This window comes from Festucalex cinctus, chromosome 17, assembly GCF_051991245.1.
Source record: "Festucalex cinctus isolate MCC-2025b chromosome 17, RoL_Fcin_1.0, whole genome shotgun sequence".
In the NCBI taxonomy this organism is placed as follows: domain Eukaryota; kingdom Metazoa; phylum Chordata; class Actinopteri; order Syngnathiformes; family Syngnathidae; genus Festucalex; species Festucalex cinctus.
In genome coordinates this window covers 15253514-15277488 of record NC_135427.1, presented here as the reverse complement: position 1 = coordinate 15277488, position 23975 = coordinate 15253514, and the positions used below count along the sequence as shown (strand labels likewise).

At 41.1% G+C, this 23975-nt stretch overlaps 2 protein-coding genes across 9 annotated transcripts in view; one reads left to right on the top strand and one right to left on the bottom strand.

The window, feature by feature from the left end:
* The window catches only part of lhpp (phospholysine phosphohistidine inorganic pyrophosphate phosphatase), a 106192-nt gene that overhangs the window by 56994 nt on the left and 25223 nt on the right, over positions 1-23975 (top strand). For all 3 annotated transcript variants that reach the window (XM_077502552.1, XM_077502550.1, XM_077502551.1), the window contains 6 exons: positions 19703-19914; positions 20022-20209; positions 20901-21054; positions 21290-21353; positions 21527-21619; positions 22140-22231. In XM_077502552.1, the coding sequence (XP_077358678.1) occupies positions 19784-19914; positions 20022-20209; positions 20901-21054; positions 21290-21353; positions 21527-21619; positions 22140-22231 (722 nt within the window). In that variant the 5' untranslated portion in view covers positions 19703-19783. The remainder of the gene's footprint in view (positions 1-19702; positions 19915-20021; positions 20210-20900; positions 21055-21289; positions 21354-21526; positions 21620-22139; positions 22232-23975) is intronic.
* On the bottom strand, positions 7871-19440 carry oat (ornithine aminotransferase). 6 transcript variants are annotated; one of them, XR_013279451.1, is made up of 11 exons: positions 18616-19250; positions 16984-17191; positions 15770-15994; positions 15610-15705; positions 14332-14459; positions 14091-14213; positions 11891-12019; positions 11685-11798; positions 10051-10195; positions 9756-9986; positions 7871-8620 (listed from the first exon to the last, which is right to left on the bottom strand). XR_013279451.1 is itself a non-coding variant. In XM_077502543.1 (10 exons), the coding sequence occupies exons 2-10, from the start codon at positions 17180-17182 to the stop codon at positions 9826-9828; spliced, it is 1320 nt and encodes a 439-aa protein (XP_077358669.1). In that variant the 5' UTR covers position 17183; positions 19293-19440; the 3' UTR covers positions 9009-9825. The 6 variants fall into 6 exon arrangements, 5 of the variants coding, with proteins under 5 accessions (XP_077358669.1, XP_077358668.1, XP_077358667.1 ...); XM_077502543.1 differs by lacking the exons at positions 7871-8620; positions 18616-19250 and adding an exon at positions 19293-19440 and having other exon boundaries at positions 9009-9986; positions 16984-17183; XM_077502542.1 differs by lacking the exons at positions 7871-8620; positions 18616-19250 and adding an exon at positions 19257-19438 and having other exon boundaries at positions 9009-9986; positions 16984-17183.

The window sequence follows — 23975 nt, the reverse complement described above, 5'->3', positions numbered from 1 at the left end:
TCAATGTGTTGGGTACTCTCGTGGAGTCTGGCGATACCAGCCACCAATACCTAAGGCAAAACAAAATCTGGAATGTGTCCTCCTTGCCATTAGGGGGCAGTATAACACACTGGTGAATCGTCATCTGTGTCAAAAAGAAACATCGCTATTTTTAACTCAAATGAAATTTGTTAATTTTTTTTTCCCCTCCTAGCATTGAGTGCTAAAATGCTAGCAAAAAAAAAGCAGGCAGAGCTTCCATTTGAACGTCGGCTGTGGGGACACTAGGGGCATACTAATACCAGCCAGGTCCAGCTGCTCGCTACGCTTGGACGAGTAAACTTGATTGTGAAACATCACACGGCGTCACACACAAACACGCACAATCGTGCACACACACACGCACGGGGTAGTAGCGAGGTGGTGGCTCACCACTGTGTCGTCTTGCAGGCTCCCTCCCATCTCCTCTCCGAGCCGAGCGCTTATTACTCAAGCAGGCGGCGGCTTCGGCGGTGTCGGTGAACTCACCGTGCAGCCGGAGATGTTTCATGCATACAGATGCACCTCCAGTTGTACGACTACAAATTAACATCAGTGCAGAATAGAAGAAAAAAACAAAACAAACATCGCAGTTGGCATAGAGCGCTAACACTAACCCTAATATGATGAATCTCAAACCTTAGCTTGAAGCCCTAATTTGAAACCCTAAACTGAAGTTAGAACCCCTAATTTAAAACCCTTACACTAGTTTGCCATTTGAGACCCTACTCTAGCTTTAAAACCTTAACCCTAGTTTAAAACTCCAATATGAACAGGGCTCGACACAAAAATTTTCCACTGGTAGCACTGGTGCGAGTAAGATTTTTGGTTGGTCGCAAAGCACAGGATTTGGTCGCACCATTTTTTGTGGAGGTAGAGCATGACCTTAGGCATACGCAACTTGATATATTTGTAAAATATTTTATTGGAACATGAGGTTTGCCTGCAACAGCAGTGGCTATCAAAACAAGTCAATAATTTTGTTTATCTTAACTCATGTGAACATTATTTTGTTTAGCTCAGTAAAAGTCAGCAGTTTTTGTTTTGTTATTTTTCTATACCTGCTCCTCGGCCGACGTTCCCCTGCCCTTTTCATCTGTATCGTTTGAACTGTCCAAGCCGAGCTTGCATTCCCCAGTGCGTGCGGATCTTGCATAACATTTCACGAGTGGCAAGTCGCGCCAACGTTGAACCATATTTACAATTTAATATGGACCCCCATGGATGAAATATTGTGATTCACGAACTATAGCGAAGCTATTTGTGAATGGAGAGCTCTGCCGCTGGCGCTCTCATTCAAGTGAATAGGAACACACGTCCAGCCAGTGTTGTGCACTTGCGATGTTTTCTAAAACCACAAACATTACAAATCCATCCACAAGTACCTTTTAAATTGTAAATATAGTCCAGCGTTGTTGTAAAACATTATATTTATTGTATATACCGTAATTAGGCGTGTGCCACGGCGATGCATGCTGCGTTACTGTTGGCCAATCAGATGACAGGTGACGACACGGCCCCTCTCGTTCCCACTGCAGAACCACTGCCGAAAGGGTTCTAAACAGCAGTTACAACGGAACCGCTCGGCCCCGAAAAAGTCGCATGGAGTCGCTAAGATCCGGTGACAAAAAAATGCCGCTTCGGTGTGGAACCGGTCTGGTGAAAAAGCGCCATATATGTTTGGATGTAAATTGTAGTCTGTGTACGCATATGCTGTGCCCGATCAGGAAGTAGCCAGCCAATCACATTGCAGTGGATCATGTTTCACTCAAATACGATTAGATTGAGTCGGCGCGCAGCGGCACGCTCTTGTTGCTACGGCAGAGCCAGCGGAGGACACGGCAACTTTTGAACGTCCGTTTTTAACAAAGTGCAGAGGGAGCATTAATGCGCTCGCGCCGTGCGAGTGGTATTTTTTTTTCACCAGCACGCACTTGAAATTTGGATGCATTTGCGAGTGAAATGCTCGCACAGTCGATCCCTGATGAAACAAAATCTTACTTTGAACCCCTAACGTCCAATTCACACTGACTGCGGAAAGGACCGCGGTGCGTTTTCCGTACGGCTTCCTGCATTTCACAATGCGTTGTGTGTCCGGAAATGTGCACCCGCCAGACCACAATATCATGTGGGGTTCACACTGGTGAGTTGCGTTCACGCGATAACAACCGTGTATGTATCTAGAGTCCTACTTGATGGACATTATTTCTGAGACTTCGACCATGGTTATTCTACCATGGTTAAGTATATTATGTGTTGAAATAGTGTTATTTTGTCATGTTTTTTTTTTTGTCTTAAACGACCAACTCATGTCATGCTATGTAGTTAGCTAGCTTCCCCCCCTAAAAAAAAAACGAGTTCGCAAACCGTTTTATTATGAAATATACCGGATTTACCTTGATGCGAGACGCCCAACTTCCTGTCTGGCTCATGTCATTTCTTCAGCTTCATGAAAATCTGCATGCGGCGTCCGGGAAAAAAATAGAACGCATGCGGAAACCTTCCGCACTGCACCGCAGCTGGTGTGAATAGACTTGACTGCGTTCTATCCTTGCGGCATCCGTACGGCGGCCGTACGGAAAACGCCACCACGTCCGTTCCGCAGCCAGTGGGAGTGAATTAGGCGTAACGACCAGGATAATGGCGTGCCCCACGCTACGTTCCAATTTTGATACTTAACTGTTATTATTATAAAATTCAGGGACTAAGATGCCAGAGATATTTGCACTTTGTTGTGTCGCTTTAACCCTCATTTGAAACCCGAATTTGAAGTAAAACCCTACTTTGGACTCCTAAGACTAATTTGAAACCTTAATTTGTCTTTGAAACCTTAAACCCTAACCATACTTTGAAACCACAATATTTGATGCCCCACTTTGACACTCTTTCGGAAGCCATGCTATTATTACTATTTTGCTGATCCCCACTAATTTGGGCCAATTTAAATAAAAAAAAAGATTTTAAAAATTGAAATGCCAGTTTTAAGGCATGTGAATTATTTTCAGAAATTTAAATCAGCCTGAATCTGTTACATCGTGTGGAACGAGGATGTGGTGGATGGACCCAAAGACGGAGAAACCAGGCAGGGAGAAAGGCAGGAATGAGAATAACTTTATTGACGGGAACCAAGTAAATGACTGGACTGAATGTGGACAGACTGGGCATGATGTGGACTGACTTGGCATGGCATGACTGAGCGGAACGTGGAGACTTGAGCGGAACGTGGAGACTTGGGTGGAACGTGGAGACTAGGGCAGAACGTGGAGACTAGGGCAGAACGTGGAGCCTTGGGCAGAACGTGGAGCCTTGGGCAGAACGTGGAGCCTTGGGCAGAACGTGGAGCCTTGGGCAGAACGTGGAGCCTTGGGCAGAACGTGGAGACTTGGTCAGAACGTGGAGACTTGGGCAGAACGTGGAGACTTGGGCAGAACGTGGAGACTTGGGCAGAACGTGGAGACTTGGGCAGAACGTGGAGACTTGGGCAGAACGTGGAGACTTGGGCAGAACGTGGAGACTTGGGCAGAACGTGGAGACTTGGGCAGAACGTGGAGACTTGGGCAGAACGTGGAGACTTGGGCAGAACGTGGAGACTAGGGCAGAACGTGGAGACTAGGGCAGAACGTGGACACTTGGGCAGAACGTGGACACTTGGGCAGAACGTGGACACTTGGGCAGAACGTGGACACTTGGGCAGAATGTGGAGACTTGGGCAGAACGTGGAGACTTGGGCAGAACGTGGAGACTAGGGCAGAACGGCAGAACGTGGAGACTAGGGCAGAACGTGGAGACTAGGGCAGAACGTGGAGACTAGGGCAGAACGTGGAGACTAGGGCAGAACGTGGAGACTTGGGCAGAACGTGGAGACTTGGGCAGAACGTGGAGACTTGGGCAGAACGTGGAGACTTGGGCAGAACGTGGAGACTTGGGCAGAACGTGGAGACTAGGGCAGAACGTGGAGACTAGGGCAGAACGTGGAGACTAGGGCAGAACGTGGAGACTTGGGCAGAACGTGGAGACTTGGGCAGAACGTGGAGACTTGGGCAGAACGTGGAGACTAGGGCAGAACGGCAGAACGTGGAGACTAGGGCAGAACGTGGAGACTAGGGCAGAACGTGGAGACTAGGGCAGAACGTGGAGACTAGGGCAGAACGTGGAGACTTGGTAGGAGTTGAGAAACTTGACCAGACATGAGGGAGGAACTTGATTCAATAGCAAACGTTACTAACAAGGCACAGCACCCCACACCAGGACAAGACAATACAATGCTACCATGACGCGTGAACAAACCCCCACTGACTAAATACAACACTAACGACACACCAACAAGACAAACCCGGGAAACACAGCAGGCAGAGGGCACTAATTAGATCACACATACTGGGAAGGGAAGACACACTCAGGTGGACAAGGTTAACGGTAACAAGACTAGGGGAGACAAAACCGGACAACAGACAACATAAACACCCAAAACTATACCAAAACCCAACCCCCCAAAACCGAAACATGACAGGATCAAATCTATTAGGTGGCCACATATCGCGCACTGGAGTTGCAGCGGAACTTTGTGGGAGGACACACGCAATCCACGGCGTCCGTCCTGAAAGTCGATGACGACGAGGACGAGGAGGATCAGGATTTATCCGCTATGACACTTAAGAGCTTCGGTGGCAGCAAGCCAAAAGCTCAGCTCGTTTGTCTCACCTTAAAGCCCAGAATCCATTCCTCCTCCTCATGGATCCTCTCCTAGGACATCCACAATGACCGCCACTGTTTTTGTTTTTTGTTTTTTTCTCTCCCTCCACAATTCGTCTGGGCACCATTAAGCATCCATTTCCAGCGGGATTTTTTTTTTTTTCCCCCCACAAAGTGGAAGCTGCCAGTTCCTTCTTGCATTTGACCTTCGTCTTCTTTCCCCATATTGAGCTGTGAGCGTGATCTGTGTTCAAGAACACTTCTGGCCCAGGATCTTCCAGTCTGTCTGCGGCTTTGCGCTTCTCCAAATATCCACAGGCACATTTTACGGTGAAATGTTCCCAATTTTACGGCAGTCTTTGGCATCCCCGCTCGCCACATGAGAGCCTCGGGAGTCGCTCGCTCGCTCGCTTGTTGTAACTGCCCGATGGGGAAGCCAAACTGGAGTTTGAGGGCCAAAAAAGCTATATTAGGAAGTGCGGTGCACCAGCTGGAACGCTCCAGCGACACGATTTGTTTTGATGGCTGTGGCTTTAAATGTGACACAGTGACAAACAATGATAAAAAGTAGAATTCAAAAAAATTCTTGACAATACTAGCCTACTAAACACGGCTTTCTGATTATTATTGCATTTGTGGAATATGAATGAAAATGCAAAACTCGCCAGGTTTTGATCCATCTCAGGGGGGTGGCCGTTTTGTCACTTACTGTCGACTGAAAATGACATCACGGTGCCGAAAAGCGCTTGGGTAATGATCAATCACAGCTCACCTGTTTTTTGGGGTCGGTCATGTGATGTTCACTAGGGGTGTGCTCAAAAAATCGATACGGCAATATATCGTTGCGGGCCTCATTACAATACACGTATCGATACGCAGGCGTCAGAATCGATATTGCTTGTTAACTTTAAATAGGCAGTTAACGTTTGCCTTTGCAGCTTGCATTGTACCTAAAAAATAAAAACCAGCAGCGTCTTTGAAGTTAATTGCCTTCAATTGATGCAAATATAGCTCAGCAGTGATTGGACACTGTCTTGCTAAGAAAAATTCAAGCAGAGGAAGAATATCAACATTTATTTACTTATGAACTTAACATGGCACGTGTCTCATGTGGGATACATATGTATCGCAATACGTATCGTATCGTGGCCCCAGTATCGTGATGCGTCTCGTATCGTGAGGTTGGCGGCAATACCCAGCCCTAATGTATACAAGCTGAGCTCTTCAGCAACTGTGAGAAAAGTTCATCAAAATTGTGACCGAGATTAACCAGCCATTTTCTATACCACTCCCAAAATCAGAAGTGCAAGATTTAGCAGGAAATTTTACAAAACTTAAATGAGAGAATTTATTTTATTTATCTTTATTTTATTTATTAGCAAAGGTGAATAAAGTTAGTGTTCCCTTGTTTATTACTTGGCTCATGTTCCAAAAAATACCCGCAATAAGTAAAATTCGCTAAGGAGTCAGCTTTATTTTTTTACACTTATTATAATTTTTTTATATATAGAATTTTCTTATTAAAACACGAAATGTTCAAACCATCAGTTTAAAAAAAAAAAATAGGTACAGTTTTGTTAAAAAAAAGAGCTGCCAAACGATTACAATTTTAAATCAGATTAATCACATCTTAAAATTTTGATTAATCCCGATTAATCGCTTAACGAAAGGCTTTTTATCAAAAAAAATTGCCTGCCTGTTATGTGTTCATTCTTTCTACGTTTAATGTTATGAGGAACGCTTCAACTTTTTTTTTTTTTATCCACTGCACATGCTCATCCTCTTTTTATAATCAGTTAATTACTTGCATAATCTAAAACTAGGGGTGGCGGTAGTTTTAGATGAACAAATATTCTTAATGTCATACGCAAAAATTTATAAAAATGCTTTACTTTAATGCATAAAGTTGTTTATTACTCAAACACAACCTATGTTACCTTTTAACGTAACCATCCGCGTTATTAAATGATTAATGCGATATTTTTTTTGTGATTAATTAATTAGTTAACACTTTAACTTTGCCAGCACTAAAGAAAAACATGCAAAATTGCACATAAAAAAATACATAAAAAATCAGTGAAACAGTGAGGCCGCTAAAAGTGAACCGCATTTAAGCATTATTAAGTCATCATAACCTTTTCAGAATTTTTTGGAAAAATGCCTATGTCATATTTTCAACGATGCCGTGGCATAATTTCTTTTCAGTGCCCATCAACCACTCCTTTCGCATAAAAACCAGTGGCTGTTGTAGTGTCAAACGCACTAATGGAACGACGTGTGGGAAAGCTCCCAGGAGGGGGCGTGGCCTCCTAATGGGCACGCTGGGCCTCATCCATATTAAGTGGAGCTATTCCTCACTGGCAAGTCAAAACGGGAAAAAAATGGTCCGTGCGCATTTCTATTTAAAGATGGTGTGCCATTTATCAGCGCGCTCGGATGTCGTAAACTTCATGCAGAAGCTACGTACCTTTGATTTAGCAATGATAAGGTGGGGAGGGGGAAATGTATTACTCATAACTCCAAAGTTGGCATTTCTTGGATGTGGAGCTCGTTTCATTTGATTCTACGTCTTAAAATGTTTTTATGTGAATTACATTTTTAAGGAACCGCACCTTCCTTCCCATTCGGACATTTTGTCAGGATGTAGTACTTAGTGGGGAGAGTGGGCGGACGTCATTTATTCGGGAGGAAGCATGTACAGGAGTGAATAAAATCGTTACTACAAAATAAGATGAAGTGTTTTTGGAATAAGGTCATTGCACTGTTATGTTACTTTACATTGTAATGTTACCAAGTATCACTATGAGAATGATGCCATAAAGAAAACTGTAGTGTTATGAACAATTAAAAATGGTGATGTTATGAAATTGTTCAATTTTTCTTAGCAAAATGTGTCAACGATGCAATAATAGTCATAACAAAAAATAAGTTGAAATGTTACATGCAGAGATGGAACATTACAACTTTTTGCAAAAAATAAAAAATATATAATAATAATAATACAAGAAGTCAGTACTGTGTGTGTGTGTGGGGGGGGGGGGGGGTTAGGGGATAATTGAGAAAAAAAATGGGAATATTTTTTCATTTTTTATTGTTTTGGTAGGTAAAAACTTCAATGTTAGAATGTTATCACAAGAAATCTGTCATATTACTTGGATAATTGTGCTGTTAATGAAATTAGTCATCTTTATTACATAAAACTTGTGATGTACGAATTCAATTCATTTGCAAAAAATCTTACAAAGTTGTAATGGGGTTTTTTTTTGTTAATCATACCATTAATACAGACGAATTATGTTGTGCAAATACTTCCGATAACAGTAATAGTATTGCTTTGTTGCCATCTGGTGGCATCTTGGTGCCAGTGAAACAATTTCAAGTGAATTGAGGAGCTTCATTGACCCAGTAGAAGTCCTTTGCTACCATCTTGTGGTAACTATAGCCAATTATAAGCCCTACTCACGTTTTCCCAATTTTCATTCACTATATTAGAAAAAAGTCGAAATGATACATGAAAATATTTTTTCAATTCAATCTCAATTTCAGACTTGAGCACATCTGCGAGCCTGTCAAAAAGTTTCGTTCGTCATCGTAGCGCAACCTGTCAGCACTGTGCCAAAAAGCGGAGCTCGTTTGCGGAAAAGCGGCCGCAGCCTGGAGGGGGGACGCGTCTCCCGATCCTCGAGGGGCCCTCGCTGGCGTTGTTTGTGTCACCTGGCGGAAAAAAAAAAAAAAAACGGCCGCTCGCTGCTGCCAACCAAGCTCGGATTCCTCTCATATTTCACAAGCAAACTCGGAGGCCTCGCTCGGCTGCCTGCCATCCAGAATAATGAGCTGTCCTGTGCCGTCTGATTGAAGACACTGGCTGCTTTTGTTCTTCTTCGGCAGGCCTCCCGTTCCAAAAAGACAACTGTGAGATCATATCATCACAATAGTGTTATTTCCCATAATAAAAAAAAAAAAAAAAAACATAAAACAACTCCCATTCAGAAATCCATTACAAGCAAAACATTATGAGAATTAAAGTTGTTAGTTGATTTATTTTATGGAGTAACATCTGGAGAACAATTGTTACAAGACAAAAAATGGATACTGTAAATGTAATACTGACTATATACTGTTGCAGTAAATGAAGCTTTCCACAACATTCTAATCTACTGAATTCACCTGAACGTTACCACCTTGCCTTATTTGCGCAGTGTGAGGTCACTACTCCAACTAGTGGTAGCCTTGGTCATCGCAGCATTTCCAAGCGTTCTATCGTTGTGATCTCCGTTTGTTGTAGACAGACAGTTCAATTTACACTCAACTCAAGTTTATTTATATAGCTCTTTGAATAACTGCAATAATTTATTGAAGAATGTTTCATGGAACAAAAGTCTGGTCTCGGAAATGAAAACATAGTGGAACCTTACAACTTGACAAAGAGAATGTAACAGTGGCTACACGATGTTTGGGTGACTTAACAGCACAATCCACGTGGTTGAATTTATCATAAAAAAAAATAAAAAAAGAACGAAAAACATGTTGCATGATGTTCGTTGACATCGTTCTGTGTGCACTTGCACACTTAAGTGACATACAATGAAACCTTCAAAGTCGAACAATAACAAAAAAAATTCCTGCTCTGTTTAGTGCCTGTAAAGGAAAAGTAGTTCCACTACCAATATTTTAATTTCATCAGCAGCTCAAAAACACCACTAGGTGGCACCATCATTGTGCAAAGGGCTGGGTAGTTTTATTTTTCTCAATTTTATGCGCCTAAAAATGCCTTCTTGAGCCACTTCATGTTGCAAATCTCAACTATTCATCTAAAATTTTGCACTAGCAGGTGATCATGACTTGAAATTGCAATTATGTTACTTGCACTGTACAGTTGATAGAAACTAATATGGCAGAAGGATTTTATTTGAACTCACTTGACTTCATTTCTTGCTTTATGTTCGACATTGGAGGTTTGGCCGTAACAGCGCAACCATTTCATGGCAAATCAGTCCTAAACTGATAATGCCAAGTCAAATCTGAAGAGGAGGAAGAATGCCCACCTTGAAAAGTCAAATTTAAAATAGCAACAAGTATGTTTGAACAAAGCCAGATGAGTGATCAGCGTATTTTCTAGAGCGCCGCGATGGTCCTGTGGATGATGTCGATGCACTCTCTCAGTTGGGGCTCATTGATGATGAGGGGCGGAGCCAGGCGGATGATGTCGCCGTGGGTGGGCTTGGCCAGCAGGCCGTTGTCGCGCAGGCGCAGGCACACCTTCCACGCGTCGTACTCTGAGCGAGAGACGGCTCGTCAGCGTTCGCGATGTTGCAAACGCGATCAGGTGGCGTCGCTTACCTTTTGTTTCTTTGATGACGACGGCGTTGAGCAGGCCCTTGCCCCGCACCGTGGTCACGATGTCGGACGGCAGCTTCTTCAGCTCCGAGCGCAGCAGCTGTCCCATCCGCTCGGCGTTCTCCGCCATTTTCTCCTCCTCCAATACCTGCAGAAAAGTGTTGCATTCAAAAAAAAAAAACATTTGACCCCACTTATTTTTATTTACCGGTAATTATTTTTTTGCACGACCATCAAGATACATATGAAATATTTTATCGTGACTTTATAAATGAGGGAAATGAAATTCAATCATCACATCTTTTTCAGTCAATACCCATCAGCTGAACGTTACATGACTGGCCCCAATTTATGATCACGATTAAATCGGGACAACTCTATTTGCTACTCGGGGATGTAACGATATCCAAACATCACGATAAGCTATTATCACGATATAATTATGACGATATTGTGGGGAGGTTGGCGATACAAAAAAAAGGTCACAATATAGTTAAAAAAAAAACACACACAAAAAAAGCTTATTCTAAAAAAAACAAAACAAAACAATATTGTGCTTTTGTACATAACAACAATGCATATAAACAACCTGTACAATCTACAATAACATTTAATATTGAGGCGCTTACTTGCTAATGCGCGCACACATTGAGTTCCTCCAGATATTGACTTGGTTCACAAGCATATTACGTGCCCGTCGTCTGTCAATTAGCGCGGATTTTGAACATAAAAGGGCCAAAACATGCCTTGTAAAAAGTAAACTGCGCTAAAAAAGAAGCCACCAGAGGGTGCTAGAACTGCACAAATGGAAATCAACGCGACTTTTTTTTTTTTTTTTTTTTAATAACAGATGTGCTGCTTTTAAATTAATATCGTGACATGACGATGATATTGTGGCAGTTCCAATATCGCCGTTATTGTTACATCCCTATTTGGTACTAGGGCTGCACAACATATCGAAAAAATATTGATATCGTGATATTGGGCCATGCAATATGCATATCGCAAAGACATGCATTAAGTTTCGTTTGGAATTTTATGAATTTGACCAGTCAGATGCTAACGAAAATGTGCTCCGCCATCCAATAGTTGAACATTATCGAGAGGTAATTGCAATTAACAAAGAATACAGTGAATTTGCAAATTTTGCTGCATGAAAAAATGTAATTCTTTCATTAGATAATACAAATGTCATTTCTGTAGGTAGATGTTAAATAACACAATATCTATCGCTATAGTCAGCAGCTGTATTGCATATCACGTTTTTCCAATATCGTGCAGCCCTATTTGCTGCCATGAAATAACACACAACAATCTAAATAAACCATTATACAGTATATTGCTGTCGTTGGGCTGAAACCTCTAAGTCACAATTTTTTTTCTTTCTATTTTTTCAAAAATCTGTATTGATCTGTCCACTTGTGTGGGTGTTAATTTGACAAAATATTGACCAATCTAAAGTGTTGAAATGGCTTTCTCTGTTTCAACATTGCTGTTTTTGGAGTTTCCTGAAAGGTGACTCTATTGGAGGGACAAGATTTCGGCCCGACGCCTGTGATCTAGTCGAAATAGGATACAATTGTTCTAGAATTCATTTCATAATGTTCAAATAAATGATGCAGTTTCTTGAAACTGACCTGGAGGGCAGCTATGGCCACCCGACAGGCGATGGGGTTCCCTCCGTACGTGGACCCGTGCTCGCCGGGCTTGATGGTCAGCATGACCTCATCGTCGCACAGCACGGCAGACACCTGAGGCGAATGCAACAGTTACACTTTAAACTCAAAAAATAAAATAAAAAATCATTAACAGGATTCTTCCAAAAAAAATATAGAACACTCACAGGATAAACTCCTCCCGAGAGCGCTTTCCCCAGCATGACAATATCTGGACGCACTTGCTCGTGATCCACAGCCAGACGCCGGCCGGTTCGCGCCAAACCCGTTTGCACCTCGTCGGCGATCCACAGCACCTGGAAGACATTTTTCCCCCCACACTTGCCTCAATCTTTTTTGGAAGTAGTGCTGTTGTAAAATTATTTCAATAATTTTACTGCAGCTTTGTTTGACGATTGGCTTGGAGACATTTCGAGAGGCTAATTTCATGCTAATTGCTCGCCAGATACACTGACATCGACTCAACTGGCCCATCAGTCCGTTTTCATTAGTACTGTCACGATTAGGGGTGTTAAAAAAATCGATTCGGCAATATATCGCGATACTAACAGCACGCAATTCTCGAATCGATTCAATAGGCAGCTGAATCGATTTTTTTTAACATCCTTTTTTGATGGAAAAATATTCAACAAAACGTCTAACTTTTATATTAATGGAACATTAAGCCTTAATATTTTATTTCAATGCTGTTCAAACATGAAAAAGGTTACAACCTGTTTGTTAAATACAGTGGCTTACTGACATTTTCATACAAATCTTAGTATGCATGTGCAAGTTTACTAAATGGTATTTTCTAAATTTAAGTAAAAAAATCGCAACAATCGACTTGTAAATGCATATCGGGATAAATCGGTATCGAATCGAATCGTGACCTATGAATCGTGATACGGATCGAATAGTCAGGTACAAGGCAATTCACACCCCTAGTCACCATCAAATATTTTTTAGAATCGATGAATCTATCCATCATTTGACTCATTGGATTCATTTTAATTTGGTATTAAAGTGTATAAGCGAAGTGCGTATTAATTTTGCGCATGCACGAGTGAAAAAACGAGGCTACCAACTACCCTATCAATTTGAATGGCGGAGATTAGAGTTGTGACAATCTTTGCCTAACTGTACACTTTAAAGCTTGCAAGTCAACTTCCCCGATATCAGTAAACCACATGCTATGCATGTTAATAAAAACAGCAACTTTCCAGCCGTTGAAACGTTTCCATCGGATCCAATTCATTTTCAATGACCGTTTGGTAGTTTCGCCTACCCACAATGCACCACGCCGCTACCCATAATGCACCTTGAATTCGAGATGCGCACTTCGCTTATTACAAAAACATTTTTTCCCTGATTACTGTTGTCAGCTTTACCTGTTTGACATTTATTAAACGCAACAAAAAGGAGAGAAGACACGCAGTTCAAAGAACTGACTGATACAATTGACTATTGCACTCTGAAAAAAATCCTCTCCTCACCCTCTTTTTATTTGGTTTCCATGCCCCTAGTTACATAGGTGTTCCAACCCTAATCATTTTTGGGCTTGTTTGACCTGTGCTGACCTGTAAAAAGGTCATCTCAGTCGAGTCACTCAAAGGGGAAGGTGAGCGAAGCCCAGCATTGTTTATTAACCAGAGATTGGTGTTTATTTCGTACTTTGTATTTGTATAGTGATTAAAAAAGGGGATTGATGTTGTACTAGGTTACTGGTCATTGTTTTCCAAAGTAAAAACATATGTTTGCAAGTGTCTTATTTTGATTGAACACAGAAGATAATCAGTCTTCTTTCATGAAGGACTGCAGAAATCAGTGAAAATTTCGATAATGGATTCATTTTGACAGCACTAATCTTCTTCCTACCATGAGGCTAAAATGGCATCATGTGTGTAGTGTAGGGGTGTGAATTGCCTAGTACCTGACGATTCGATTCGTGTCACGATTCACAGGTCACGATTCGATTCAATACCGATTAATCCCGATCCGAATTTATAAGTCAATTGTTGCAATTTTTTTCATTCAAATTCAGAAAATACTAATCAGTAAACTTGCAGAGTGTAAGATTTGTATGAAAATGTATTATTTATTTATCTGGAACTTCAGTCTTATACAGGTTGTAATCTGTTTCATGTTTCAACAGAATTAAAATAAAATATTAAGGCTTAATGTTCCGTTCATATAACATTCTTCCATGCTTAAGGTGTGAACCCTAACCCGAAGTAAGACGTTTTGTTGAATATTTTTCCTTTAAAAATGGAAGTTTAAAAATCGATTCAGCCGCCTATTGAATCGATTCGAGAATTGCGCGATGTAGTATCGCGATATATTGCCGAATCGATTTTTTTTAACACCCCTAGTGTAGTGTGTACTCACGTTGTGCTTCGTGCACAGCTCTCTGACTTTGGTCAGGTAGCCGTCGTCGGGCACCAGCACGCCCGCCTCGCCTTGGATGGGCTCCACCATGAAGGCGGCTACGTGCGGGTCCTGGAGCGCTTTCTGCAAACATGCACGCCAAAACAAAACACGATTCATCTCACTTCCAGTATGAAAAACATAAGTCAGAGCTCAGCTCAGCTCGCTCTCTTATTTTATCAAATGGAATGCAAAACCACACCTCAAGCGCGGGAATGTCGTTGAACGGGACCAGCTCAAATCCAGGCATGAAAGGGCCAAAGCCTTCGTAGCTGCTGGGGTCGGTGGAGCTGGAAATGGCTGCCAGGGTGCGGCCCCAGAAGTTCCCATCTGGTACAAAAATATGTGCGGAGAATTTTCACGGCTGATGTTGAGTGACTAACTGGGCGCGACTTGTCGGCATCGGCAGCTCATTTATCATTCTGCTCTTACGTATTTGTGCAATTAAAAATGCACCAGCAACTCATTTAAAGGGATACTTCACTTATTTAGCCCATTATTGCAATAAAAAGTTAATATTTTGTCTATAATTAATTTGACACTTTCGTTATTTATCATGTGCAATTAGTACCTTTTAATTAACTCATTCACTGCAAAAAATACAATTGACAAGTATACTTGTCAATTGTATTTTTTAGAGCGGTGCTAAATGGGGGCGAATCTGAGCATGCTCCACTGTAAATATCAAACTTGGAAACAACTTTACTGATGCCCAACCACCGGTAGATGACATCATTGCCCCATTTTATAGGAAATAAACACAGTTTCAGAGTCCATGGGAGAAATGGCTGTATTTTGGCAAACCTACATTTTTCTGCTGTCAATTATAAAAGAACGGGACGGGACAAAAAGTAGGAAGTCTATTCTGTTATTTGGTAGATTCGGTTTATATATAATTATTGAATGGAATATCACGTGAGTATTGGAAATGTAAAAATTTTCTATAATGACTGGCAGTGAATGAGTTAAAAACACATTTTGCAACTTGCTGTCGACTGAAAATAACATCACAAGGGCTCAGGTTACCAATCACAGCTCACCTGTTTTCTAGGTTTGGTCATGTGACATTCACAAGCTGAGCTGTGATTGGTTACCTGGGCCCTTGTGATGTCGTTTTCAGTCGACAGCAAGTTGCAAAATGTTTTTAAAGGTACTGATTGTACATGAAAAATAATGAAAATATCACATTTATTATAGGCAAAATATTAATGTTTGACTGCCAAAAATGGCTAAATAAATAAAGTATCCCTTTAAGTTTGACTCACTAGCAAGGTTATTTTAGTTAACTAAAACTAACCAAAAAATAAATAAAATAAAATAAACAAATTTCATTAACGAAATAAAACGAAAATGCCTTTAAAAAAAACAAAAACATAACTAAATAACTAAAACTAATAAAAACTAACAGAAACACCCTGAAAACTAACTAAATTTAAACAACAAAATGAAAAATTCCCAAACAATAAAAACCTGCTCTCACCAGCAAAAACAATCTTGGCTTTGTTCTTGGGGACGCCCTTCACGTTGTAGGCCCACTTACGAGCCAGCTTGCAGGCCGTCTCGCCGCTTTCCACACCTTGGAAAAAAACTAGCGTCACAGACAGGCCCCGAAACGAGCAATGGCAGTCTTGCGTACATACCGGTGTTCATGGGTAAGACCTTGTCGTAGCCAAACATGTTGGTGACATACTCCTCGTATTCGCCCAGCACGTCGTTGTAGAAGGCGCGGGAGGTTAGCGTGAGCTTGGAGGCTTGGGTGCTGAGGGCAGCCACGATCTTGGGGTGGCAGTGGCCCTGGTTGATGGCGCTATAGGCGCTCAGGAAGTCAAAGTAGCGGCTGCCTTCAACATCCCACACGTAGATTCCTGTACAATACAATAGAAGAGATTTCAGTATTGTTTTTTTTTTTGTGTGTGTGCATTTTCTGGGGAAAAAGAAAAAATTACGATAGGCTTCTAGGTCCTGCTTTTGTTCCCATTCACAATGCAATGCATCTCAATTTTTTTTTTTTTGTCACGAGATTGCACCTTTCGCACTCGAGCGCCACTACCACCTACTGTAGTGGATGTGCAATTACACTTTATTTTAGAGCAGCAAAAAAAAAATATACATTTCCTTAGGTCAGCTCATAGCTCTATTTGAGAAGTATTGCTGGAAGTGAATTACTTACAGTTACAAAATGGCTGCCCCTAGAAAGATGCTAAATTACAAAAGCGAAGAAAGTAGGGCTGGGTTTTTTTTTTAAAAATGAATCTTTTCTTTTTAGCGTGATCTCGATTCATAAAACCATTAATCGATTATTTTTAATAATTTTTTTCCCCATAAATTAACAAAATAGAGTGAATTTTTTCTGTATCTTACTGTGTTGTTGAGATTTACTGTTCACATGAATTTTTTAAGTGTTTTCTTACATTTATGAAACACCTGACTTATTGCACTGACAATTTAGAATCTTTTAAATATATATTTACAATTATTGAATTCAAATTATGAAAAGATTTTTATGTGAATGTTTGCGTCACACTTAAATACGTTATTTTCATTCATAAATAAATCAATTAACCAGTTACTGCCTCTGCAAAATGTATTTAATGTTTGTGATTGTTTTTATCATGGCCTTGATATTTAAAAATAATTGCCAACGTTTTATAATTTTTTAACATTCAAAAAGAGTAAACTGCAACTCTCTAATTTACTTCCATGAGCTCCTTTCTTGTCATGACATGGTGAGGGAAAATATATTCAAATCAGAAATCATATTTTTGTGAGGAAAAAAAAAAAAAAGGTTTTATCATGCACAGACTTTTTGTCTGTCTGAAGTGTTTTGGTGGTGTCAAAGCTGACATTAGCTCACCCTCGCCCCTCTCCAGCGCCACAGGCAGGGGATGGTAGTTGTGCGCGCCGTACTTCTCCTCGCGGACGTAGATCTCCTCGGAGGTGAGCGGCTGTTCCGACTTGCGCGCGGCGGCGACGGGACGCGCGGCCGAATGGGCGCCGCGGACGAGGGCCGCGCTCCTCAGGCTGCGACCCAGCTGGAGAATCATTGACTTCATCCTGGTGTGCTTGTGTCAAAGCGAGGAGGCAGATGGACACACAAAGTTAGACAGTTGAGGCACATGTGTTTTGTTTTTTTTTACTGTAAGTGACTGATCATGTTCCCGTCGTGCCAACCAATCTGTTATCCTGTGAACCACTTTTGCTCCATGAAGGACAATCAGCTCATTCCTGGTTTTGTTAAACATCAGCCGCCGTACTCACTCAATGAGTCTCTTTCACACGGTTCACAATACAGCACGTGTCCAAATGACAGAATCTGAAAACTGATTTTCGTCGGTATAAAGCAATTATTTCTGGACGATCATATCAACAATGCCACGGACATTTTTGAGTCCCTTCTCATGCAATAGACTATTTAATCTTTTCACTCTTTTTCCTGTTCGTTTTGAAAGCAGGGCGGCACGGTGGTTAGTACGTCCGTCTCCCAGTTCTGAGGATTCGGGTTCGAATCCAGGCTCCGGCCATCCTGGTTGGAGTTTGTATGTTCTCCTCATGCCTGCGTGGGTCTTCTCCGGGTACTCCGGTCTCCTCCCACATTCCAAAGACATGCATGGCAGGTTAATTGGGCGCTCCAAATTGTCCCTAGGTGTGCTTGTGAGTGCGGATGGTTGTTTGTCTTTGTGTGCCCTGCGATTGGCTGGCAACCAGTTCAGGGTGTACCCCGCCTACTGCCCAAAGCCAGCTGAGATAGGCTCCAGCACCACCCGCGACTCTTGTGAGCAATAGGCGGTCAAAAAAATGGATGGGTTTTGAAAGTAGCTTAGATTGTGACTAAAAATCACATTGTTTTCGTTTGTACGTTATTAAATGTTTAATATTCAAATCACACTTATTTTTCATTTGTCTTTCCTTCATTTGCAACGACCGCTCAACATGAGCAAATACGCTTGTTTACGCTCAGTAAACAGTACAATTAAAAAGCTGCACCCTTGCCACGTGACGGCAGATGCAAACTAGACACAGACTTATAAAAATAGCAAATTTAGTTTATTCATTTTTTTTTTTCCTTTAGGACACATTACAGCTTACATCAATCACATCACATCATTTGCAACATTGACATCCGAAAGAAGGGCTGACGGGTAGAAGCCGAAGCTTAAATTTACATGTAAAGGTTCATTAATATACACAGTCCCCTTTTTGAATACAAATAAATGTTATTTAATAGACACATTGGTCCATCTTGTGAACGGTTTTCTTTTTCAACTCGATGATTGGCCCCCAAAATCCTGACCGTGAAGCCAGTTTAGGGTTGACTGGTTCGATACTGCGAACCACAAGCTGGGTGTCAGTCAAATGTTGTTTGTGTACCGATAAGCTAATTACACGTTTGTTCAGCAAGACATGTTTGTTCTTTTGCTGTTTGTTCAATTAAGTGTTTAGGTGTGTCGGCGGCTGATATTATTGACCCTGCGCAAGTCATACTTACCATTCTGTCATCGTATTGTTTCCCTTTCTGAGTGCTTCTTACATATAACTTAAATGATCAGCGGGTACTTTTCACCAGATTGAACGTTCAGCCATTAAAGGGTGGTCCACCTTGAAAGCGAACCAACCTTTATGAAGTGCAGTTAAAAGACAGTGGCCACCACGTAGCTGCGCCACTGGAGGGCGGGGTTGCGAGCAAATACATTGGATACACATTTTGCAACTGATGTGGAACCCCCCTTAACTGAATTGTCCTTCCCCCGAGTGACTAAATGCACCTTTGACGCTCACTTTGTTAAACTGTAAACACTGCAGTAGATAAGTATCCGAACATTTTTGGCAGTGCAGGACAGTTTAACCTCCACCCTGAAAGATGATAGGCTGCAAGGGAGCAGCCTCCTAACACACCCCCACTTTCTGCATACGTCAAAGCATAAAGCCCAAAAAAAAAAAAGACCCGTGGCCAGTTGGCTTATTTATACTATGTAATGTCCATTACAATCAAATTCATCACATCCACATTGGATTATTGTGCTATTATTAGCAAGGTAGCTAAACTAAGCTTGGCTGTCAAGTGTACCGTTAACAGAAACTGATTAAGACAGAGGAAGAGAACCAAAAAAACAAAAAAAACAAAACTACCTGAACAAGGTGTAATGTAGTTGAGAGGAGTCTTACGGGGGGTCGTATGTCTGCTTGTCTGCAGCGGTTTTTGGGTTTTATCCGATGTTCGACGGTTCCGAGCAGGTCGGATTTCTGTTGTTAGGCGACTGGCAAGCACGGAAATATACTGAGCGTGACGTCACAGGAAACGCCCCCAATGTTGTAACATTCGCCGTGATTGCAAGACCAGTCAGGCTCGTATGGATATTGCATATCCATATTCTACGACGTTTATGAATTCACAAATACCGCGAGAATTAATCTTGCGAGAGCAAGTTAGCTTTTTAGTATTATTATTATTATTATTATTATTTTAATTTTATCTTTAAATTTAATTCAACTAAAAGTCACAAAACTGAAAAATTAGTATTTAAAAGAAAAAAGAAAATTAAAAAAAAATACAAATATTTGTACTTTGTCTTCAGGCGACTGTACGGAGTTGATTGACGGCTGGTTTCCCACGATTTTGTTGCACATGCGCATAACGAGTGCAGTGTCACGTCGTCATGGCGGCCACTGGCTGGCCGAGCTGCGCCACGGGTTTAAAAGGCGTCATACTGGACATGTGCGGAGTTTTGTATGACAGCGGTGAGGGAGACGGAGTGGCCATTCCTGGCTCCGTCGAAGCCGTGAGGAAGTAAGTGTCGAACGGGCACTAAAAAACACACGTTTGATTTAAAACCAGCTTCATCACCACTTCTTCTTCACTGACTATTCTCACTTGTTGTTTATGTGCTTGCGAAGGCTCAAAGCTTCCGACCTGAAGCTCAGATTTTGCACCAATGAGACGCAGGCAGCGAGAGAGAAGTTTGTGGCCAAACTCCGAAGATTGGGATTTGACATTTGTGTCGATGAAGTCTTCTCTCCTGCACCTGCAGCGGTTGCTGTGCTGAGGGAACGAGGGCTGCGGCCCCACCTGCTGGTATATGACGGTACTGCATGCTCCATACATCAAGTTGTCAAACACTAATTGTGGCTTCCCTTTCCTTACAGTAGATTATTATTATTTATTTATTTTTGCATCAACTGAGGTATATTTATCATCTTAAATTTCATAGGTTGGAGTCCGTTCAGTATCATCTAGTTTGCTTTTAAGGAAAGGGGGAAACAATGGCATTAGACAATGTTTCGTGCAGTATTTCATGAGATGATGAATAACATTGACTTTTACTAATACGTAGGTCCACTGTGTGGTACCTAAGCAAAATAACTACCTACCTAATTTCCGAATCTTGGAACTGGGAGTTGGCCAAGTGTTGTGCTGATGAATCATGCGGAATGCTCAGTGCAATAAACGACTTCCCCTATGATACAGTATGTCAAATTTGGAGCTAAACCTTCATTTAGACCATGAGTCTTCATCTGAAATGTTTAATAAAGATGAACGGCAAATGTTATTGTTTTAGCGTTCACGTGACATTTTTATGGAATTGCCATATGATTTTTTTTTTTTGTATCTATTCATATTTTAGTTTAATTCTAAAATAGTGTGAAAGCATTTTTTCTGTAGTTGCTGAACAAATTAATTGTGATTATATGAAAAACAAAAGACAAAACAAATTATTTTGTAATACATGCATGTAATGAATGAATGATGAATCACATGTTTGTCTCTTCCATCAGCGCTCCTGCCAGACTTTGAAGGCGTAGACACGAGTGATCCCAATTGCGTGGTGATTGGCGACGCGGCTGAAAAGTTCTCCTACGCCAACCTGAATGAGGCCTTCAGGGTCCTGATCGGCCTGGAGAAGCCGATCCTCTTCTCTCTCGGCAAAGGGTAATAATGAGGATATTATAATTTATCATGGTGCATTTATCTGTTTATGATAGTGCTGTAGGTTTCCAGCATGCCGATAAATCGAGCTTTTTCAACATTAAAATGGGCACCGTGCCATTGGCAATGTTCACTCCAATTGACTCTCTGAATTCATTTCACCTGGATTTTTGCTTTCAGTAGTTTTAATATATTTTAGTTTTATCATGCAGTGGTTAATATGTCTCTCTTTCCACAGAAAGTACTACAAGGAGACAGATGGTCTGAAGTTGGATGTGGGAGTTTACATGAAAGCACTGGAGGTACAGCCGCCAACACACTAGATGGGATTGGTTGTCAACATATTTTTGTTTTTTGTTTTTATACAGTGCAAAATTATTATTATTATTATTGTTTTGTTTTTTTTACTTATTAAACTGGTATTTCAAGGCACCACCATACAAAAAATTAATTGTAAAACATTTTTTTCATGCAGTACGCCTGCGACGTGGAAGCTGAGGTCATCGGGAAGCCGTCCGCTACGTTCTTCCAGAGCGTCCTCAACGACATGGCGCTCCAGCCACATGAGGTGGGTCCAAACAGACGCGCAAAAACAAAACATTCACCTCCAGATAGCTCATATAATTTCAATCTTATCTCTAATGATACTACCACACGCCGGTTCTGGGCCCAAATTATAGTTGGTAAGCTTTTGCTCATTTAATATACAGGACTTCAAATAATCTACCAGTTCTTTTCCCTGCATGCAATATCAGGCATCATGAGGAGAATTATTTTTTATTTACTTTTTTTCCTTTTATGGTTCTACCGAGATAAAACGCACGTCTCCTAAGCCCAAACACGAAAAATACTGAATTTGTTCTGACAGGCTATTAACTCGAAAGCAATAGATACAATAGATGGTTTGCCACCATGCCATTTGACTAAAGTAGAGCAAAACAGGCTAAATGGCTTTAGGCCACATTATTGTCCTCACCAAATATTTTTTTTACTGAAATTTCACAGGAATTTTCTACCTGGTGCCTTCTTTTTTTTCTTTTTTTGTGTGTTTCTTTTACTACAAATATATATATTCATTGCGCCGGCAGGTGATGATGATTGGTGATGATCTGGTGAACGACGTTGGCGGCGCCCAGCAAGTAGGAATGAAAGGCGTGCAAGTCCGAACGGGAAAATACAGGTTGGTGAATTACAGGATAGCACCCTAAAAAAACATGATAGGGCTGATTATTCAACATCAACAACTTTTTTCTTTTTTTTAAGCTGTTTATTGTGTACTATGTAAAATACCAACTCCTTTGGGGGGAAATACTTCCATTTGTCGGCAGAGGGCGCCAGATACCACATATTTATTCCTCCTGATTTTCCTTTTTTTATTTTATTTTATTTTATTTTTTTTATTTTGGTCTACATACAGATTTGTACATTTAATTGAGATACCTCCAAAAATATCTCTCCGCACAAGTGATTCTCCATGCAGTTGACAAATTTGATTGCTCGGGTGCATTTGGCTTCAGTATAATAAATAACTTGTGTGGTTGATTATTTTTGAGAGGAAATAAAAGGCTATTGTGGCTAAGGTGGGAAACATAACTGTGCAAGCATTGAGCATTTAAAATACAGGTTTGTACTACCTCATGGTGACAACAATTCCATATATGCTATGTACCTACTGCTGTTCAAAAGTATTGGGCCAATGCGTTGAAGGTGAGTCTGCTGGCACAGCTTCCAAGGGCAAAAAACAAGTAGATGAACCCTTTTGAATTATGTGGATTGCTGCATAAATTCGCCATAAAATGTGACCAGAACTTCATTTGAGTCACAATACATAAAACACAGTGTGCTTAAACAAATACGAACACAGCACAAGGTGGGAAAAGCATGTGAAATCCAATGTTAATGAGTTCTCCAAGAACTAATCATGAGTCAGTCAACCTGCAATTTGTCTTCAGTGTTACGACATTGGTGGTATTAATTAAATTTGCCCTGCCCCATAAAATCACACAGCAGTATTCTCAAGAAGCCTTGTTAGAACCACGTGTGAACCGAAGAGGTCTCAGAACACCTACAATTACGAAATGTTAAGTCACAAAGCTGGAAATAATCACAAAAGCATCTTGAAACATTTTTATGTTTCATCAGTCCATGATAAGGCAAGTGGAGATATTACACTGCTCCTACTTTCCCGCGGAGTGGCCGTTCTGCAAAGACAACTGTGAAATTCTTCTTCGTTTGTGTCTACATGACTGTATTCTACTGCACCCTAGTGGTCAACTCGCACACACCAGAAGGAGCCGCAACAAATTAATCAAGATGCACAAGGAGTTTAATTCTTAACATTTTGTTATTACTATATAATTTTGCAGTATTACATAGTGCTATTATTCTTATTAAAAACTTTTTTTTTTCGTGAGGATGAAACCGTTTGATGACATTTCCATTCATTTCACTGCAGTAAAATGCCTCCCTCAAATAGACGCCTGCCTTCCTATGAGGAAAAACATGTAATAACTCTCTTAATGACTTGAGCTCGTGGATGCTAACGGCAGGCTACTTCAGCTTTTTTTGCTTTGTTTGGTGGCGCGCTGTAAAATCCCAGTCAGATGTGGGGAAAACACAGCTGTTTCCACATCGAGCAGATGCCGCGCAGATCTCTGCTTCCCATCATGCTCCAAGGAAAAAGAGAGAGCTGCAAATAGGCCAGGAAGGCCCAGACCAGGAAAAAAAAAAAAAAAAAGGACACAAATCACAGACAGTTCTTATCGTTGCTGTGCGGATTAGTCGGGACATGATTTAGTGTATCACTCAGCACTCTGTAGATTATTTATTCATAGTAACTGCCAGCTTGTACAATACAAATAAACAGAACAGCTAGAAACAGTCCACGGTTAAAAAAACAAAAAACAAAAAAAAAACTGCATGAG

Bases quoted from the DNA above. Each gene is read 5' to 3' on its own strand.
- oat (XM_077502540.1), bottom strand. The intron at 14,460-15,609 runs GTGAGAGCAGGT...TTTTTGTACCAG, and splicing joins AGCCAAGATTGTTTTTGCTG to ATGGGAACTTCTGGGGCCGC. The intron at 12,020-14,090 runs GTGAGTACACAC...AATGTCTTCCAG, and splicing joins AGCTGTGCACGAAGCACAAC to GTGCTGTGGATCGCCGACGA.